Source organism: Stegodyphus dumicola, chromosome 2 (assembly GCF_044657685.1).
Source record: "Stegodyphus dumicola isolate Sdum_Otavi_A_Nest chromosome 2, ASM4465768v1".
Taxonomy (NCBI): Eukaryota; Metazoa; Arthropoda; class Arachnida; order Araneae; family Eresidae; genus Stegodyphus; species Stegodyphus dumicola.
In genome coordinates, this window is record NC_140769.1 from 191,324,837 (window position 1) to 191,345,080 (window position 20,244).

The window sequence follows — 20,244 nt, forward strand, 5'->3', positions numbered from 1 at the left end:
ACTGTACACATGAGGCGAACAAACTTCAGAGTGGTGAACAAACTGTTTCAGATTTTTCTGTGCATGAAAAGTCTCAAAGGACTGAATCTTCAGACTGTGATATGCAAAACAAAAATACATCTGAGAACTGCAGTGGAAAAGTATTTGACCTGGGTATATTTTAATGAAAAGACTGAGACTGAAATTCTTTCTGAATTTTAATTTGTATAATTTAAAATTGTTATGTGTTTAATTTGTGTATCTAACTTGTATATAGTGTAAATATTTGCTTCTTTAGTTATGTTATCTGTATGTTTTAAAGCGTTTTGATTGTATCAAATTTGGTGTCTGACCAAGGGTTGTAATGCCTGGGACGTGCAGTCCTTGGGAGAGGACATTGTTACGAAATGTACAGGTGTGGTAAGATGGCTTCCCCGCAAAGCAGGTTTAGGGTTTCATAAAATGGAAAGGGAAGCAGGGTTGCCACATTTGGCGAGAAATTGTCCATTTGGCGTGGCGATATGCCATGGACGGATGGAGAACCTTCTGGAACGAATTCTTACCAGATTAGCCCAGAATGTTCTCAAACACAAGCCAAAAACTATATAAACCTTACTGGTAAGCGGAGTTAGAGAGTGTGAGATAGTTAGTATCGAGTTAGTGCCTGATCTAGCGAGTTCATAGTCAGGCAGTGAGTGCCGAGTCGATCGTCAAGTGCATCGAAAGAGTCTCTTATTGTATCGTGGTTAGTGCATCGTCGAGAGAGCGTGTTGAGCTCCGGGAACGATGGAACTGAAGAGTCGGGAGCTGTGTTCTGTGTGTCGTCAAGTGCATAGCGATTTGTAGTATGGAGAGTCTCAAGAGTACGTGGAGTTCTGAGAGCAACCAAGCAGAGTCGGTAGCTGTACTCTGATGTTTTGCAGTGAAGCTGCCTCCACCGTTATAGCCTGATAACCTGAAGGCTGTGTCGCTGATTGTTCCAGCGAGTGTATAGTAGATCTTTGACGACTGTAAAACGTGACTTTGGAGCTGTCCTGTTTAATATTGGCTAAATAAAGTGTGTTTCGATACTTTATCAAGTGTCATCGTTATTAATTTCAAATGTACGAACCCCCTACGAACGTGAAGGGAAGGAAGAAAATAACATAACAACTGGTGTCGGAAAAAGAATGTAACAATATATTATACAGACAGAGAGGGATAGCTTATCTAATATGTATTTGTGTGTGTGTGTATATGTATATATATATATATAATAAAAGTTATTTTGTTTTGTTAAGTATAATGTTCTGTAATTTTTTTTAATATATCTCTTTTCTCATTTTAAATTTCATTTAAAGATTCCATTTTTAAGAGCTTCTTTATTTTGCATTTATTCAGTTTGGTATATTTTATCCAGAGAAGAAAGCTTAGACCTTCATATTGAAGGAACAAAATTGTATTCGTTTTTGTTTTTACTTTTTGATTTATATATATATATATATATATATATATATATAAAGGGTATCAGGACATAATCCCGACAGCCGAAATCCCGACAAGCCAGAATCCCGACAAGCCAGAATCCCGACGAACCAAAATCCCGACAAGCCAAAATCCCGACAGGGTCAAAATCCCGATTCTCCAATATCCCAACAGGGTCAAAATACCAACATGGGCGAAATCCCAATAACGCCTAATGACCCCTTAACATAACTTCCACAGCTGCTTACGGAAGGACATCGTAATGACAAAGGGTCGGCTGACCTCACTAAGGTCATTTCTTATCTTTTAGGCCTTTTATATTTTTGGAATATCTTCGTGGTATCGCTCACAATGTGTCCCTGTAAATATGTCGTTTGCATATGTAAGTAATGTTTTCTTTTTCTTAATAAAAAGAATTTTATAAATCTTCATTTCAAATTTTAATGGTCATTTCAATTTGTTAAAAATTATTTTAAGTAATGACATAATTTTTATGATTTTTTGATTTAAACTTTTAATTAGTAATATGTAATAGTTAGTTAAAAATTGTATTTTATTAAGCTAAATTGAGTGTTTGTATTTAGATATTAACTTGTCGGGATTTTGGACAGTCAAGATTCTGGACACTCGGGATTCTGACCCTGTCAGGATTCTGGCTTGTCGGGATTTTGACCCTGTCAGGATTTCGACCATGTCGGGACTTTGGGTTGTCGGGATTTCGGCCCTGTTGGGTTGGGATTTCGGCTGTCGGGATTATGACCCAGACCCTATACAAAGAGAGAGAGAGAGATAGATGGGGGCATAAAAATACTTACTAGATATATATGGACCCTTACCAGCCTATTTGCTCAACTAATCTAAATAAAAACTCAAAATTGATTTAAAATGATAGAACTCTCAGAGGTTACAGCCGCAGTGGAAAAAATTTTGAAATTTTTGAATGGCTATACCCATTTCTTTTCCTGCACATAATGATCTGAAAAACCATAAATGCCATTGGAACAATACATACAAGCAAAAAACTGCCTCTATAAAACATTTGCAAATAAGAGCAATGTAAAGAACTAGTGACAACACAACAGAAGAGAGCGAAAAAAACTTTTATTGCATTTATAAGTTTAAATGTGCCCATCTTCGCTGATGATAACACATTACACATGAGAATTTGCCAACAATGCCAAACATAAAATTACAGGAGGAATCTGTATAATATCACATTTTATGGCATTTTTCAATTCAGATAAATCTCATGGATTAGATGTGTATACCCTAGATATCAGATAACCCCAGAGCTAGAAATCCATCGGTGTGAGGTCGAGAGATTATGGTGGCCATGAAACTGCAAATTTATAGATTATTCTATCTCCAAAGTGTTGTTCGAGCCCTCCGAAAGCATAATGCAATGTGTATAGAAGCACCATCTTTCATTCATACAGTGTCATCAATGACATTTCACTGCTGCAATTCTGAAATTATATAATTCTGCAACGTGCTGTATACCAAACATTTATTGTTGAGCATGTTGTTAGCTCATGGTGAGCACGTTGCTAGCATGTGCTGAGCACCTTAGGAAGTGACCTCTTCGGAGAAGTCAAACTGAGAATGAATTTGCTTGTAATGCCACACCACACAGTCACTTTAGCTTCGTATAAAGGTGCAGGGGCCACATTACGAGGATTTTCATCAACCCAAAAAATTCATTTCTGGAAGTTGACATTCCCAATTCAAGTGGCATGCACCTATTTACAAATTTCTATACAGGCAATTTTCATCATATGTGTATTGTTCCAATGCTATTTATGCTTTTTCAGTGCGCTGATCAATTTAGCAATTAAAAAAAATTGCAATGAAAAAATTTTGAAAAATTATAGTGAATTTTTTTTTTTTGTAAAAACCATAACTGTGTGAGCTGTTTTGTTTTAAATCATCTCAGTCTCAAGTCCATACCTTCAAATAACAATATCTGAAATTTAAATGTGATTGGTTGAGTGGATAACCACTAGATGTTTATATATTGAGGAAGTTTTTATATGACCAACCTTTATATATTTATAGTCATGAGATAATAGTTAAATCAAAAGAAGATAGGCAACAATCTAATAGGAAGAACACAAACTGAAATAAAAATAAAACAAGTCAGTAAAATAATACAGTCAAAAGTCTTTAATCCGGACTCGTCAGGGCCTTCGACGATTCTGGATTATAGATTTTTCTGGATTATAGATCATCAGTTTAAATCTGGTAAGATGGCATACGGAAATTATAAAATTAAAAATATGAAACCGTAATTTATGAAATAAAGAGCAATTATGATCTAAAGAGTATCAGAATTTACAAAAAAAAAAAAAAAAAAAAAAAGCATTTGTGATATTTATAATGATGAGAAATTTGATTTTATTCATATCAAAGACGGAGTACATGGAGATGAAATACTACATGTAGTAAGAAATTATAAGCTGAATAAAATAAAATCATCTGCCCTGAAGATAAGGATAGTGCTGATAGATCAACTTCCAGTTCATTGCGCGACGCGACGTCCTCCTCCTGCGAAGAGCAGCGTGAAATTGATAAACAGATTTTAGAATGGTTAGAAAAACAGAGGAGCCTTTATCCATTTTTTGCAGCAATTCCACTTTTTGTTTGATGGACATCAAAACATGCTTTCCCTTTGTAGATCCTTTTGCATCTCCAGCATCAGAAATTCTATTTGACATAATCGAAAGTTCACACTTACTTTTATAAAATTGCTCTAACTGTCTGCAAAAAATAAAAAGCCGAATCCAATTCAAAGATTAAGAAGCAATGCAATCTGCAACATTACCTGAAATAGATAATTGGATAATTTTAGCTTAGCTTATACCGTCCGTTATACATTAAACGCTCATGCGTAAACGTATTATGTGCATGCGTACACGCATTATGTGCATGCGTAAAGGTATTACACGCATGTGTCAACGCATTATGCGTTGACGCATCCTCAGAAAGTTTGTAGCTTTGAGGTCCGGATTAGTGACATTTGATTGAATATATAATATAAAGAAAATAATATACTATGTTAATACCCTCTCAAGCTTACAAACAGGAAAGCACAAAATAATGTGATGTGTTTCAGAAACATTTGAACCAAAACTTAAACAAAAGTAAATTAATGTATTGAAACAAAATTCACACTGTTTAAAAAAAAAAATTTGAAAATTCTGTGGTCTTTGTAATGCAACCAAAAGAATTTTCAACAGAACCATTTTTTTTTTTCTTATAACATTAATAATAATTTGTTTTCAAAATTATCTGTAATATTTATGCACGCACAAACACAAGAGCAAGCACATATGTGTTCTGATAAAATATTCGAAATTTTTCAAATCTTAATCCATAAAGATAATCCCTCTCAAGCTTACAAACAGGAAAGCACAAAATAATGTGATGTGTTTCAGAAACATTTGAACCAAAACTTAAACAAAAGTAAATTAATGTATTGAAACAAAATTCACACTGTTTAAAAAAAAAATTGAAAATTCTGTGGTCTTTGTAATGCAACCAAAAGAATTTTCAACAGAACCGTTTTTTTTTTTTTTTTTTTTTTTTTTGCTTATAACATTAATAATAATTTGTTTTCAAAATTATCTGTAATATTTACACACAAACACAAGAGCAAGCACATATGTGTTCTGATAAAATATTCGAAATTTTTCAAATCTTAATCCATAAAGATAATCTGTACTAGATCCATGAATTTAAGGGCTTGGCATATATTTCTTCGCTTCTGTGAATAGCTTAAAATACTGATGCCGAACTGTTTGCAAAATGATTTTTTTATTCTATAGTAAACTTTTTCCAGTGCTTATACAGTTCTGCATACATTATGTTATGTATTTTTGCATAAATATATTACATTTTTATGAAGAGCTGTGCTTTGAAGTTCACTGTCTTAATCTCATATTTTAGTTTTCTGATCTAGTGATATATTATTTGGTTTCTCTTAATTTAGAATTTAATTTTGTGAAAAACTTATATTACCTTTCCTTTTTGAAACCATTTACAATTGCCTTTAGTGCTGCTTTTGCCTCATTTATTCATATAAATTAGTTATACTGCAGATTTTGTTTTGTGAGTAGTAAGAATTGTGGGCACTAAGATAGATGAATAGGCAGAGTGTGGAAGCATGGTAATGACCATTCATGGTGAAAAACTGACCATTAGTATTTTTAACCATTCAGTACACTATTACACATAGCACCTTAGAATGCCTTCCATATGCACAGTACAGTCACATTATTATGACCACCTGTCAAAAGCCAGTAAAACAACTTTTAGCAGAGCAGACCACTGCAAGATGTGCAGGAAGAGACTCAGTTAGGTTCTTGAAGGTGTTCTCTGGGATGTTGAGCCATGCCAACTCCAGTGCAGTGACCAACAGTGCTAGGTTATGCGGTTGAGGATCCATGACACGAACAATCCGATCAAGGTGGTCCCACAGATTCACATTTGGGTTTAAGTTCGAGGAGTTTGCTGGCTAGGGGAGTACGGTAAACTCATCCTGGTGCTTTTTGAACCATACACGTACACTGCGAACTGTACGACACTTTTCATTGTCCTGCTGGTAGATACCATCATTCTGAAGAAAAACAGTTCACATGTAGGGCTGGACATGATCGCAAGGACAGATGCGTATTTCTGTTGATCCAATGTACCTTCCACAGTGATGAGTGCACACAGAGAATGCCACGAAAATATTCTCCAGACCATAATGCTCCCTCCTCCAGCTTGGCCATTCCATCAGTTGTTGCAGAGTGTTTGCTTTCCATTGTTTCACTCCGTATTCACCAATGTTCATCCGTCCCATGGAGCATAAATGTAATTCATCGGAAAAAGCCATGTGTTGCCACTCAGTGGACGTCCAGTTGTGGTTCTGGCATACAAATTCCAGCCTTTGGGCTTATGAACTGCAGTCTGCCTAGGTTATTTAACCAGGTGTCTGCTGCAGAGGCCCATATGCAGCAACGTTCGCTGAACCATCATTGAGGAGACACTGTTGGTAGCTCCTTGGTTCATCTGGGTGGTTAGTTGCTAAACGGTTGCACATCTATTCCCCTGAATGCATCTCTGCAGGCATTGCTCACCTCTGTCATCCATGGCCTGTGGTGCACGACATCTGCCACGTCACAGATTTTGGGTTGTGCCATTTTGGCATGCCCAGTATACTTTTACCATGGCAGCATGTGAACAGTTTACAAAATTAGCCATTTCGGAAATGCTTCCATCCGTGGCCCGAAAGCCAATGATCATGCTCTTTTGGATGTCAGATAAATCATGCCATTTCTGCATTATGGCAACGATTGTGATGCTTTCTGCTTCTCTTGGACACCCTATATATATGCTCTAGTGCACTGTACTGCAACCTGCTTTCTGTGATTTGTTATTTCCCGTTGGCATGGAAAGTAGATGGTAGTCACATTAATGTGACTGAACTGTGTATAGCCAGTCTATCATTTCAAGCACTGTAACTATCAATACACGTCTTGACTGTTTTTGTATTATCATATCTGAAAAATCTTTGTAGCTAAACTTTACAAATGTCTACCATTTAATGTTCTCCCGTCTTTTTGTATGTGTTTTTTTGGATAGGAAGAATAAGTACTACTTGAAAACTTATATTAAAATGTTAGCTTTTTAAGAAAAGTGCTGTTTTGCAGTTCTTTGTCATATGTAATAATCTTGCACTATAGCTATTCTAACTTAGTGATGTGTTGTTTGGTTTCCTTTAATTTTAAATTTATTTTTAGAGAAATTTTTTTAAAGAAATTCCTGACATAAATTATCATTTCTTGTTCAGTATAGCATGTGAACTATTTATTATCTTTAATAGGTTAAAATGTTGTTGCCTACGCAGTTACATGAAAAACATCATATTCTTTTCACATTCCATCATATCAGTTGTGAACAACCAAAACGCTCCAAACAGAGAGATGGTCCTGTTGCAAATGTGGTTGGGTATTCTTGGTTAATATTGCTTAGTAAAGGAAGGCAAGTATTAAACTTTTTTAAATCACTAGATCAACGGATTTGATGTTTATTTTTAAATATGTGAACTAACTAGTTGGACTTTTTACTTTTTATGTATTCCCCCCCCCTTTGCTTTCATGGAAGACTTGGACTTTCATGGAATATGTAATTTATCAATATTTAAATGTAAAACCATTTATTTTTTATTTTAAATAATGTGCTGGTTGAATGGAGGAATGAAATTTAAGAATTTAAGGTATTTTAATTTCATAGTTATTTATGCCTGTAGATCACAAGTTTTAACTGAAATTATTTACAAAGTTCTTAGAATCTTTGTGTGGTAGAAACTTCTGTAAAATCTTTGAGTTCTTTTTACTTCCTTGTACGAAGTAAAAAGGAAGTATTGTAATCGCGAAAAGTTTCAGGCAGCATATTTCAACGAAAATATCCATTTTGACCCCTATCAAATGCAATTTAATGATATTTTTGTGTGATATCTGTATGTAAGAACAGAATAAAAGACTCATTTCCTCCAAAAAAATTATAAAACTGCTTTAAAATTAATTCTGAGGAGAATTTTTCGTGACGTCTGTACGAACGTCTGTACGAACGTATGTACGTACGTACGTATCTCGTATAACTCAAAAACGAATAGCCTCAGAACGTTGAAATTTTGTATATAGGACTGCTATAACATGTAGATGTGCACCTCATATTTTGGTTGCAATCGGCCGCACCAAACATATATAAATATATTTATATATATATCCGCTCTGTTACCTGGCTCAGTGATCTCAGTTTCTTTACTCTTATATGTTTGTAAATTGTACATTTTATTGAATTATGTTGTTTTTATCTTCCGGTTAAGGTTTTTATGCCTTTAGTAAATCTATTTTTATAGATATTTAATAGTATTTTTAGAATTATCAACAATTTTAAAGTTGTTTAAGTGCCGCTAAGCCTAATAATTTTTTTTTGATGGTGGCCATTGATTGTTTACATTTGAAACAGTAGACTAGTGGATTCTTTGCCAATCTAGATAAACTTAGCTTCACAACAACAAAGATAATGCCTTCATTTATTATTGCCAATTAAACCATGCTTAATCCTTTCTGGAATTTTTTCGAGGAAATAAATGTTTAAGATTTACTTCGTAATTTTTAATATAGATATTTTGAGTTTTTACATATTTTTGCCTTCTCGCGAAGTGAGAACTGAATTAATTGAATGAGAAATACTCAATCGTCTGTGAAAAACTGTTTCTTTTTTGCTTAATTTCTTTTATACATCATTCTAGCTTTATTATAGTATTTGAATATAGCATGTGGCAACGATTTGATAATTCTATTCTTTAAATGATATAAATTTTGTGCATTATGAGTTATAATATGAACGAAATATAATACTGTTAAGTAAATCTAGTGCCAGAGTGTCGCTATGGTAAACAAATACTAGAGTGAATTTTAAAGAATGCATTTATTCTATTGTGGTTTATGCGCTGTCGGCAAAGTAGATTTAATTCAATCCAATAAGTTTAAATGAAATGCAAGAAAAAATGCGTATAGTTTAATATTCCATACAAGGAAGTCATGTGGTGTACACATCAGATTTTTTTAATTTTTATAGAACAGCCTTATTGTATTAATTATTTCACCTTTTCTTATTATGAATCTGCTAAGCTGATGCATTGGTACCCTATGTAGTATTTTTTCTTTCCATTAGGCCTTGTATGTGTGTATATTATACTGCATTTAGTAATTCTATATATATTTTCATCTCAGGTTATTTTTAGATGATCAGTGTCTTCCAGTATCCATCTCTTTGCCATCTGGCTACTTATCTTGTCAACCCTTAGGTTTGGGAAAAGGGGTACGTTACATTTATAACTTTTTTTTTTTTTTTTTTATTTGTAAAGGAGTAGTTCTTATAGAATATTTATTGATCAGTTTAATATTCTTTAAATAAAGTCTTTGTAAAGTTTTAATAATTTTTTTAAATATGTAATTTGCGAATATATTATCATGGAGGAATTCTGTTTATATATGGGAGCATATTTTATTCTGTAAAATCAATCCATGCTTCCATATATCTGTAAGTATTTATAAACTTAGGAAAGAAGCATTTTATATCTCTTAGGTTTAATAGTAGAAATTACTATCAATGTAGCATGTAGCAATTTGTATATTCTAAATTACATGAAAATTCTTTAAAAGTTCTCTTTGTCCTTTTTTTTTTCTTTTTCAAATTTTAAATTAAATTTAATGATCTTATAATGTTGTTTTATATGCTTATAAGCATAATAATTTGCTTCCTGATCAGAATAATCAGTGAAAGGTGAATGCACTTCTTTTTATTTAAAGTTTTGCTAAAAAGATTGGTGAATCAGAATTCTGTTTAAAATTAGAAATTTTTTATATGTTATTAGATAGAAACAAAGGTTAGGCTATAAAATAAAATATAGGTTATTTAGGTTCTAGGCTATTAAAAGGTTATAGATTGTTATATCTAGTTATTAGAAATTAGGTTATTTAGAACTTAAGGTCCAGATTATTCTTTTGCCCATAATTTACTAACCTATTCATACATCACTATTTTGATTTGATTTAAAATGTTCCTGACAACCTAATGTGAAAGTTTTGAACTCTTATTATTACAAAATCATTATCTACATCATTATAGTATCTTCCATAGCCTTGCAAACTTAGCACACCTTTCTGCATGCAGGCAGACTGCATATATTTTTTAACTAAGTTTTAAACCTAAATCTTCTGGAGAATTTTAGGAACAGATAGATTTGAGTCTTGTTTATTTGACAGGCAGGCAGAACATCAGATAAATGTAAATGTTGGATAATAGGGAGGTGTTTAAAAAAAGGCATAGTAAACATCAGACTATGCTGTATGTTTACATATTGTGAGTTTAATAATGATTTTTGCAGCAAAACAGGAAAAATTAATTGAAAAATTTAAATTACAGTGTCACAATTTTCTAAACGTAGTACATACAGTACTTCAAAAATTTAGTCCTGTGATGACTGAAAAAAATTTTTTTGTCATAGTTTGCTTTCTTAATGAGGGATATTTCTTTGCTGCCAAGTCTCTATCATTGTGTCGTTTGCTGTAGCTTCTTGTTGCTCAATATATTTAGCTGCAGATTCTAGAGCCATAACTCCATGTGAAATTTTACGGGGCCTAACAGCTGGTGCTTGATCTCCATCTTCAGTTTAGTTTTCTTTGCAGTTGACAAAAGTAATAATTTCTTCATTAGTTATTTCATACTGATCATTAGTCTTCATCCAACATTTGATTTCTTGCAAAGATAGTTTCTTATGTGCTTTCTGTTTTTACCTTTTCATCATTGCCTAGCAGCTTCCATGACTTGACAATTATAGCCCTTATGCCAACCCAGGTCTATGCAACTCAATGAGCAACATCCTTTACATTGATTCATTTCAGTAGTTCAATCATGTTTTATCCTTCTTGAATTTCTTCTATCATTGTTGATGGTAACTTTCTGTGATAATTTCTTTTTATTTCAAAAATGCCATGATCCTTAAATTTCCATAGGGATGTTACATTGGGGTCAGAAACTTTGCCTTAATGTAACAATCTTGAAGTTCCTTTGCATCAAGATGCATTTAAGCATTATCTAGCAGCAGAAGAGCTTTTACTGGGTAATTTTCTTTCAAAAACTTTCCTGTTGAAGGAATGAATTCCTTAAAGAACCATCTTTGAAAATTCCACTGCTCATCCATGCACTTTTCTGACTATAGTATTTTAAAGGAAGAGAATTTTTTAAAACTGTTTTAAAGACTGTTTTTCCCCTGAACTGTGTAAATCAGACATACAAAAAGCTTCACTCACTTTTTCATATTCTACATATTTTTCATAATTTTACTTTATAACTATTGGTGCACACCATTTTTTCTATATTCATTTCCTTTTCCAGTCTCCTACTATTACCTGTCCAATGCCAAAGTTATCAAGCTTCCTTCTGCATTATCTCTCTCTTGTCTAATTCTCTTGATTGGCTGAAATTTTTGTTTCATTGACACAGAACTTTCTTTTCTTTTCCATTCTTTTTGTGCTTGCATAAACACCACAACATGTTCGCAAAATAGATACACCATATCCAGAATATATGCATAAACAGTAACAGAAAATAAACTGATCTGCATAAATAAATGTTCTCAAAATGATAAATTGAGCTGCACTGAATGACAAACTTATGAGTCATAGTGTAGACGAGTGTGCCCAGCAATAGAGCTAGGAGCAACCAAATATATATACATGAAGACCCCGCTTAATGCTGTTTCGTTTAGCGCTGCTTCGGTTTAACGCTCTTTTATTTGAATTGTGGGATTCCTCGAAATTGCTTGCAGCATAAGGCTTCCCGATATCTGAAGCAGTTTATCTGTGTTTCTTCTTTCCTACGGTGTTATATGAACTTATTATCATTTCAAACATTGTTGACATTATTGTAAATATAAATTTATATAATATAACGATTTATATAGTGACGAATGTTATGATTTTTAGTTTTTATCATAGGGGATAATAAAAAAACACAAAAATAAAGCAACAAGAAAAGCATTTCACTAGAAACTATAATGCAAGTGATTAGAAGATTAGATACTGGTGAATGTCAACCTCAATTTCATGCTGCTTTGAATTTGGCGACTTCAGCAATATGGACTATTCTTAAGAATAAAGAAAAAATACTATCATTAGCAACTGCAACAAGAATTACCCATTCTAGAAATAATACAATAGAGGAAATGGAAAAACGACTTTCTATATGGATTGATGACGAAATTGAACACAATATGCCATTAAGCCAATCTATTATAATGTAAAAAGCAAGAAGAATTTTTATTACATTCAGGTTGAGGCAAGTGAGACAAGTGAAACTTCCGTTGCAAGTCGAGGATGGTTTAATAGATTTAAACATCAAAATAATCTTCATAACATACAGATTTTAGGAGAAGCAGCAAGTGGTGATACGAAAGCGGCGGCTGAATTCCCAGTGACATTGAAAATAATAATTGAATGAGGAAACTATCCTCCAGAATTGGTTTTTAATGTTGATGAAACAGGACTATTTTGGAAAAGAATGCCAAAACAACCATTTCTATCCCATGAAGAAAAACCCAAGAGCGATGAAAGGAATATCCAAATCAACTTTACCTGTAATTAAGGAGCCTAATAAAAAATCATGTTTATATCCGTTTATTATGTTTTTATATTTGTAAGAAATAAATTTTTGTTTTATTGTTATAAAAACATAATTAATAAATTTAATGGTAAAATACCTGACCAAATTTCTACCAATCTTTCCCTAACCCCATTATTTACATGATGAGATAAGGATAATCACGTTTAATACTGTTTCATATTACGCTCTACTTTGATAGAACATATATCCCGCGTTAAGCGTGCTCTTACTGTATATATATATATAATTACAAAACAATTCTTTTGAAAACAAAACACAAACATGCCTAATCATTTTTGCGCATTAAGCTGCAGAAAAATTATCATTAAAGACATAAAGTAAAAAATTTAGAACTAAAATTTCACAAAGACTAGAAATTTAAATTCATAATTAATAAATTTCAAATAAACATATAAATGCAACAATTAATTTAAAAATGTTAAAACCAAAATATTTCAAACAAGCTAAATCCCTTTTCAAAAACCTTGAAAGTTTTAAAGCAAATTAAACAAAAACAGAAGAGGAATTCAATCAGTCTCAATATCACTTCATCGGGGGAGGGGGGTTGACTTTAAAATTAATTGAAATCTCTCTTCTGCAAAAATCCTTGTTTTTCTGTATCCAGAATTAGCCGATGAACCATTTCAATGTATTTAAATTATAAATATAGTATTTCGCCCAAAAGTTCTGGCCCTTTCACAAAGCAAGGAAAAAATCAAAGTAAATTCTAATTAGAAACATCTCAAAAAAAAGAGAACTCCATCTCTTTAAAAGAATTGAAAACAAAAGTGAAAAAATAAAATACTTCAGTGAATTTTTTTTTTTTTAATTTAAATGTCAACCTTTAAACAAAGTGAATTAAGAAGTAGTTGATAAACCTATTTAGAACTTACAAAACGAAATTAAGAATTCCATTTCAAAAGACTATAGTTTAAATTTGAAATGCATTTGAGAAAAATACGTACATTTTTGCCATTTTGGTATCATTGACGAAGCAAATCTTGTTTCTGATTGATGATTTTTATTTATTTATTTATTTGGGGATGGTGTGTTGGATAAGCAAAGGTCAGATAAGTGAGACTTGATTGTAGCTAGTAAACATCACAGAATAAAATAAGTATTTAATTTATGATGTTTTTGCTATTGTTACAAAATGGCTTCATTCTTCTTTTAAGTTGAATTGACATAATTGTGTATTTTAATATAGTTAAAGTAAATTTATTGTAAATAATACAACTTCACGAGAAATGAAAAAATTATGAAACACCAAAAAGGCATTCTGAAATGCAGTTTATCATTAAGATTGTTATCAGTAAAATTACATAAAATTTCTGGAAAAAAAATTCCTGATTAAATTCTGTTTCTCTTTAAATTTTTGTCATATTGTTTCCCTAATTTTTGCAAAAATGTTATGAGTTTTATATGCAGATTTTATTAATTCACTGCAGTTCAGTGGTCCAGAGATTCGTTGGGTGGATGGTGGTAAAGAGCTTTTCAAAGTGAGCTTTATTCTTGTATCAACTGTGAATTCAAAGGTATATTAGACTACTTTTTCATTTTAAAAACTAAAATATTTTAAAATAGATGATCTTATTAAGAATTCTATTATTCTCAATGAATTATACATATATTTTCAACTTAACTATTTTTAGGACCAGCATCTCCACAATTTTTTTTCTCAATGTCAACGCTTACTGGAATCTAAAGTGCCAGATATTGAGGCAAGCAATGTCATTAAGGTGAAAATATGTTTTTTGTATACAATTCTATGTGTTATTGTTTTTTGCTTTTCTGTTATATGCATAAGATTTTGCATTACCTAACATAAATAACTGTGCTTTAACATGGTCTAAGATAACCTCTGTACCCATTTGCAAAATTTAATATTATAAAACAAAACTTTTTGATCAGTTCATTTGTAGGCATATGTTATTTAACATACACTATTTATAATATAAATAACATGGGCAATTTTGATTTCTTGTTTAGAACTGTTATAAAAAATTCAAAAATCTTGGATTTTTTATTTTCCATGTTTATTGTGCTGATATCGTAGTTTGAAATTTGGACCTTATTATGCTTTTAGGATTGTAGTAATTCATGTAAAGTTATTCTCCTTGCGCTCTTCACCTCACATTATCAAATGTCAGGAATATATTTGTTACAAAAATAAATAAATAAAATAAAATAAAATAAAGGCAGAAAATTGTAGGTGTACAACTAGTAAAACTATTTTAGAAATCTGTTATTGACTCAGGGCAAAAAAAAAAAAAAAAAAAAAAAAAAAAAAATCTTTATGTACCAGGAAACTATAGTAGAAAAGTGAAACTGCATTTTAATTTTTCATATTAAATGGAAAAAATTATCTTGTTTGCTCTACATGCATTGCCATTTGCTTTCCTGTTTTATCTCTTACAGCTTGGGCAGGTCAGTATTGCAAAGCTTACTTTTTGTTTTAGACTCATTATTTATTTGTAAATTTAGATGGTGAGAAGTAAAGTTTTCATGCATATATGTCAGTTGTTTTTAGGATGAGTGATTATTATTTTGATGAAACAAAACAAAAACTAGATCTAGGCCTCACTATCTAGAAGTTTTTATTCACTTTTCATGGAGTCTTCATTCCTAGTAAAGAATTGTCTACTGTGCTGTATTGATTCTTGCACAGATATCTTTGCTTATTCAGAAGAAATTTTTATCTTTTTTAATGAAGTCATAAGGTTGTATTTAGTCTAGTACTGCTACTTTAATCCGTAACACGTATATGTCGAGTACCGTAACATGTATATGTCGAGTTATTGCTATGTCTGAGAAGATAATACAACAAAATCTTACAAAAGTTTAAAACAACCTTTTTATTTTAACAGAAGTTTGAATATAAGTGTGTGACTTTGTGCTACAAATAACCACACTTGTGAAGATGCAAATTAAAATAAGAACAAAGTTCAAATTAAATGTTGATTCCTACTCTAAGACTATGTGCTTAAATACTAAGCTGTAAGCTAGCTCAATAAATTACTGGCACACAAGATTAAGTATGAATGTCAAGAAAATGCATAGTTACAGTTAGAAAGTGCTGCATAATCTAAGCACATAGCATGCATGCCAGAAACAGTCTTTTCAAGATTCAGAAACCTCAGCTTAAACACAGAGCTGATTTGCATTCTGGTGAGGAATATGGAAAGAAGTTATCCGAGTTATAATAACTGGATAATTTAAAATAAAAATCTTACAAAGTGAATATTTATTAATTTATTTGAATTTTTTTTTTTTTTTTTTTTTTTTTCAAATTTGCCAGTTCCAAAAGTTCATATGCGTGGCATAAATCTATAGCATATTTTAATTTAATTAAATAAACTTAATAATTTAGTTTATACGAAAACTGGTCAGATTGATATCAGTATTGACTAAATTCCAACATTCTATTGCATTTTGCTTAGTATTTCAGACCTTTTAAACTTTAGTGACTGTCATTTGGTTCAAGGATTTGGTTGAATAAATTCCAAAATTTGTATAACTTGTAAAATGTCTATTATAACATATATATATTTTCCAACTGGAGTAAAAAATCTTAAAAGTTATAATGTTTTAGAATAATTAAAAATTTCATTTCATATGCTATCATAAAGTGTATGTAAATATGTTTATATTTAGTGCTAATGTGGTTATTTCCTTTGATGCAATACTGGGAAAGTATTATGCAAGATTTGAAAAAGTTTAAAATTTGCTGTAACTAAGCATTCTGTCAACTTTTAATACTTTTGTTGATTACGTTTAATTGAAGGTAGCATAATATAGTAGTGTCTGTTTATAAGTTTGAGATAAAATTATCATTAATTCATTGCAAGTATTCTTGCAAGTTAAAAAAAAAATTGTTTTCATAACTGTGAAATATACAGAGTGATTCGCTACCAGACCAACAAACTTGCAGGTGTGTAGGTGGTATAGAGGTGACTCGGAATCACATAGGAAATGCAGGGTCACAAATGCCATAGTTGTGAGCTAATGGTGCTACCATTCAAAGGACTTCAAAGTATGCCCTACCTTTCAAAGGACTGGGCAGAGAAAAAGAACAGAAACAGCAACACATTAATGGGACAAAAACATTATATTCAAAAGTTGTAATACAGCAGGTGTTCAAATTTATGACCAGAAGTCATCTGACAGGCTTGACAGAGGTGCTGCAGGGAATACCTTATGTTGTGGAAGATTCGTCATTCTGAAAGTCACGTATCCTCCGGCAGTTACAGATATTCAAGAGATGAGGTCTTCAACTGAAGGGATGGCCATTTCGTACACCAAACTCATCATGTTACCCCAGAAGAAGAAGTCCATGCATGATAAGTTCGATGAGGTGGTAAGCCAATGAACCAAGGCACCATGACCTACCCACAGCTGTCCAGAGATTATTTCAAAGTGTCTTCGGACATCAGTTGTGTAATATGGTGGAACACCATCATGCTGGTATCACATGGAGTGGCGTAATGACAGAGGAACATGTGCTGCATCAAGAAGTTTTGGCAGCACTTATTGTAAGATGCCCTACTATTCAAAGGACTGGGCAGAAGGTATGATCCAGTGAGGTGGACTCCAAGAATGCCAGCCCAAACATTTACCAAGAAACACTATTGAGCGCACATGGTTGCATATGATGAGGCATCTCCAAAGACCACACATGGGTGTTATATTGATTGAAGGCTCCCACACTTATGAAGTATGCTTCATCTGTGAACAATATGGATGAAGCAATCTGTAGCACTCTGTTGCAGGAAACATATAGCAGAGTGGATAATGTTCTGGCTTTAACAATTATACATGATGAAGATGGTATGTTCTCATTTTGTTTCCTGCGAGTATCCTCCAGACAGTGGATTGATCGTTTAAATCCTCGTGCTTGGATTGTCTTCTACCAGATGTAAAACCGTCTCCTCATTACCAGGTGCCCTCGTCGTTTGCTGTCGATTCATTGTAGCTCTCATTAAACAAACATCTCATTTAACCTTTTTTTCACATTTGCGAAGGTCATGTCTGTGGAGCATGCCTGTTTAGGTAACATTCCTACTACAAAAGCTTAGCAGCCTGCCTACTACAATCCAAAGCTCCATACATGATCAGCATGTCAACCAGTTCATTGTTTGAATACATGTTCATCTTAATACCTCGAGAAATAGATTGCTGTTCATGCAACTTTCTGCTCAGTGCTATCTACTGCAAGACTGCCAGGAGGAGGAATCTTCCAGAATGTAAGGAATTTCATGCAGTGCTGCTGTCAGGCCTGCCTGATAATTTCTGGTCATAATCTCGAACACCTATTGTAGTACAACCTTTCAATAAAATGTTTTCTGTTCCATTAATGTGTTGCTGTTTCTGTTCTTTTTCTCTGCTTCTTTGCACCATAGCTCACAACTATGACATTTGCAACCCTGTGTGATTCTGAGTCGTCTCTGTATCCCCTACACACTCTGAAAGTTTGTCTATCTGGTAGCGAATCACCCTGTGTATATAGATACACAAAACAATATATGCTATTGTTTGAGACATCATTTTCACAAAACAAGTTAGAATTGCTTTAGCAGTCAAGTGAAAAAATTACTGAGTTAAGTTTTCAAGGTATTTACAAAACATGTTAAAAATTAACTTTGAAAGTCATGAACTGATGTTATATGAGATAACCATGTTTAAAGTAATGAAATATCTTTCTAGTTTGTGCATCTGTAATCAATTTTCTACAAAAATGTCACCTTCAGAAGTTAGGCTATTCCACCTCCCACAAAAACATTATTAACACAGAATAAAACTCTAGAGCTAATAATATTTAATAGTATTGTGAGGAAGTCATTTAAAAAAAATAACTGAAATGATTTTAATTATTTGGAGTCATAAGTAAATTTATATTGCTGCTTTAGATATACAAAAGATGCTTTAGATATTATCTGATTTTATACTATCCTGGCTAAGTTTTTATAGTTAACTTCAAGAAAGCATCTGTGATTAAAAAATAATATTGCAGTAAAGCTTTTTATTTATTTAATTTACACTTTGCATCTCATGTTTTAATCAGATCTGCACAGTTTTTGCCAATTTATTCACTCTTTGTTTAATGCTGTGACTTATCTGGGAATGGAATGATACTTGCCTGGTGATGGTAAATAGAACTTTATATTTCTTTCTGAATTTCAATCTCCTTTTAGTTATGGGGTTTTGGGTGGTGGGACTTAAGTTCCTGTCCTGTTATTCCATCTTTGTGTCAGCGTCCTCGTCCACAAAGTATGCCTATGATTCTTCCTGTTTCATCTCCTGTGAGTATAACATCTCAAACTAACTGCATGCTTCTGTTTTTAAGTATGTATGCTGTCTGTTTGCTTCTTTAATTAGAATTTATAGTTTGTGATATGTTTTGTTATTGCTTGCTTGGGAATTAATTTTGCATTTTTATTTTTATTAAATTTAGATTGATAATTGATGAATTATTTTTTTTGTGTGTGTGTATTTATTTTTTTATAAATGCCATAACTTTATAAAAAAATGTTTATTGTAAATTATTAGTTGTTTATATATATATATATATATACATATGCAGTTGAAATTGCATAAGTTTAATGTGCTTTCACTTTTCACAATATGATAACAGGAAGAGGTACAGGTAACTGCAGGTTGTGAAGCTGGTCGAGAGCTTTCTAAATATGTAAAAGTAAGTGTTTTAATTCTTTCCTTTGAATGTTCTGTTTTTCTTTCTTTTCTTGTTCAATATAGGCTATGTAATAACTTACTTAATCTTGTTTGAACTATGTGTCCAATTTTTTTAATATGCTATTTTCATATTTAAGGTCTGTTGTACTGAATATTTTTAAGCTTTTATTTAGATTATGCATATATATTTTAAACTTTAAAATGTGCATTTTGATTTGATATATATTTCTTGAATCAGATCTATCTTGATTATTATTAAATCTGAATTGGTGATTACTGATGAGATATTTGAGGGTTTTCAATTCAACTTGGATGCATGCTGTATGTTGGTAACTAATTTTTGTATTCTAAAGTGAATGTTATATTTTTTCAATCACTCACATAAGCATCATGTGCTTTGTTTTAAAGTAGTTATCAAAAACTTAGCTCAAAAGCTTAACTCAAATGTTTGATTGATTGATTCATCTTCATAGGAACCATTTTAAGACAGCATTTGCTCTTTGTAGTTCTGATTATCATCTTAGATAAAATATTTTTTATTTTACGTCGACTGTAGGGAAGTAAAAACTGTTTACTATTTGAAATATTCTTTTCATTTTTTCATTCTGGAGTTTTTTAAAGTACAGCCAAAACTTTTAGATAGTAGTTTTAATTTCTTTTAATGTTTGAATGCCTGAGCAAAGTAAAATGGCATTTTATGCATCAAGTGAATGAGATTTTATAACAATATAGAGAATGTTCTGAAAAAATAATGAGTGGAAAACATTTCTATAGCCATCTAGCCTGTTGATGACTAATGAGGCATAGTTTTGTCAAATTCTGTAAAATGATGAGGTTGATTTTCACTTCAACAGCTTCAAATTCAATTTTTCCTTCCCCCCCCCAAAAAAAACA

The 20,244-nt window shown here is 32.0% G+C and overlaps 1 protein-coding gene across 8 annotated transcripts in view; it reads left to right on the top strand.

Annotated features, from left to right (window-relative positions):
• The window catches only part of Ziz (dedicator of cytokinesis protein Ziz), a 292,231-nt gene that overhangs the window by 120,075 nt on the left and 151,912 nt on the right, over window positions 1–20,244 (top strand). For 6 of the 8 annotated variants that reach the window (XM_085811589.1, XM_085811587.1, XM_085811582.1 and 3 more), the window contains exons 18-23: window positions 7,310–7,467; window positions 9,228–9,315; window positions 14,109–14,195; window positions 14,313–14,399; window positions 18,852–18,959; window positions 19,292–19,351. In XM_085811589.1, coding sequence (XP_085667715.1) covers window positions 7,310–7,467; window positions 9,228–9,315; window positions 14,109–14,195; window positions 14,313–14,399; window positions 18,852–18,959; window positions 19,292–19,351 — 588 coding nt within the window. The remainder of the gene's footprint in view (window positions 1–7,309; window positions 7,468–9,227; window positions 9,316–14,108; window positions 14,196–14,312; window positions 14,400–18,851; window positions 18,960–19,291; window positions 19,352–20,244) is intronic. The other 2 variants (XM_085811586.1, XM_085811588.1) reach the window with 1 other exon arrangement.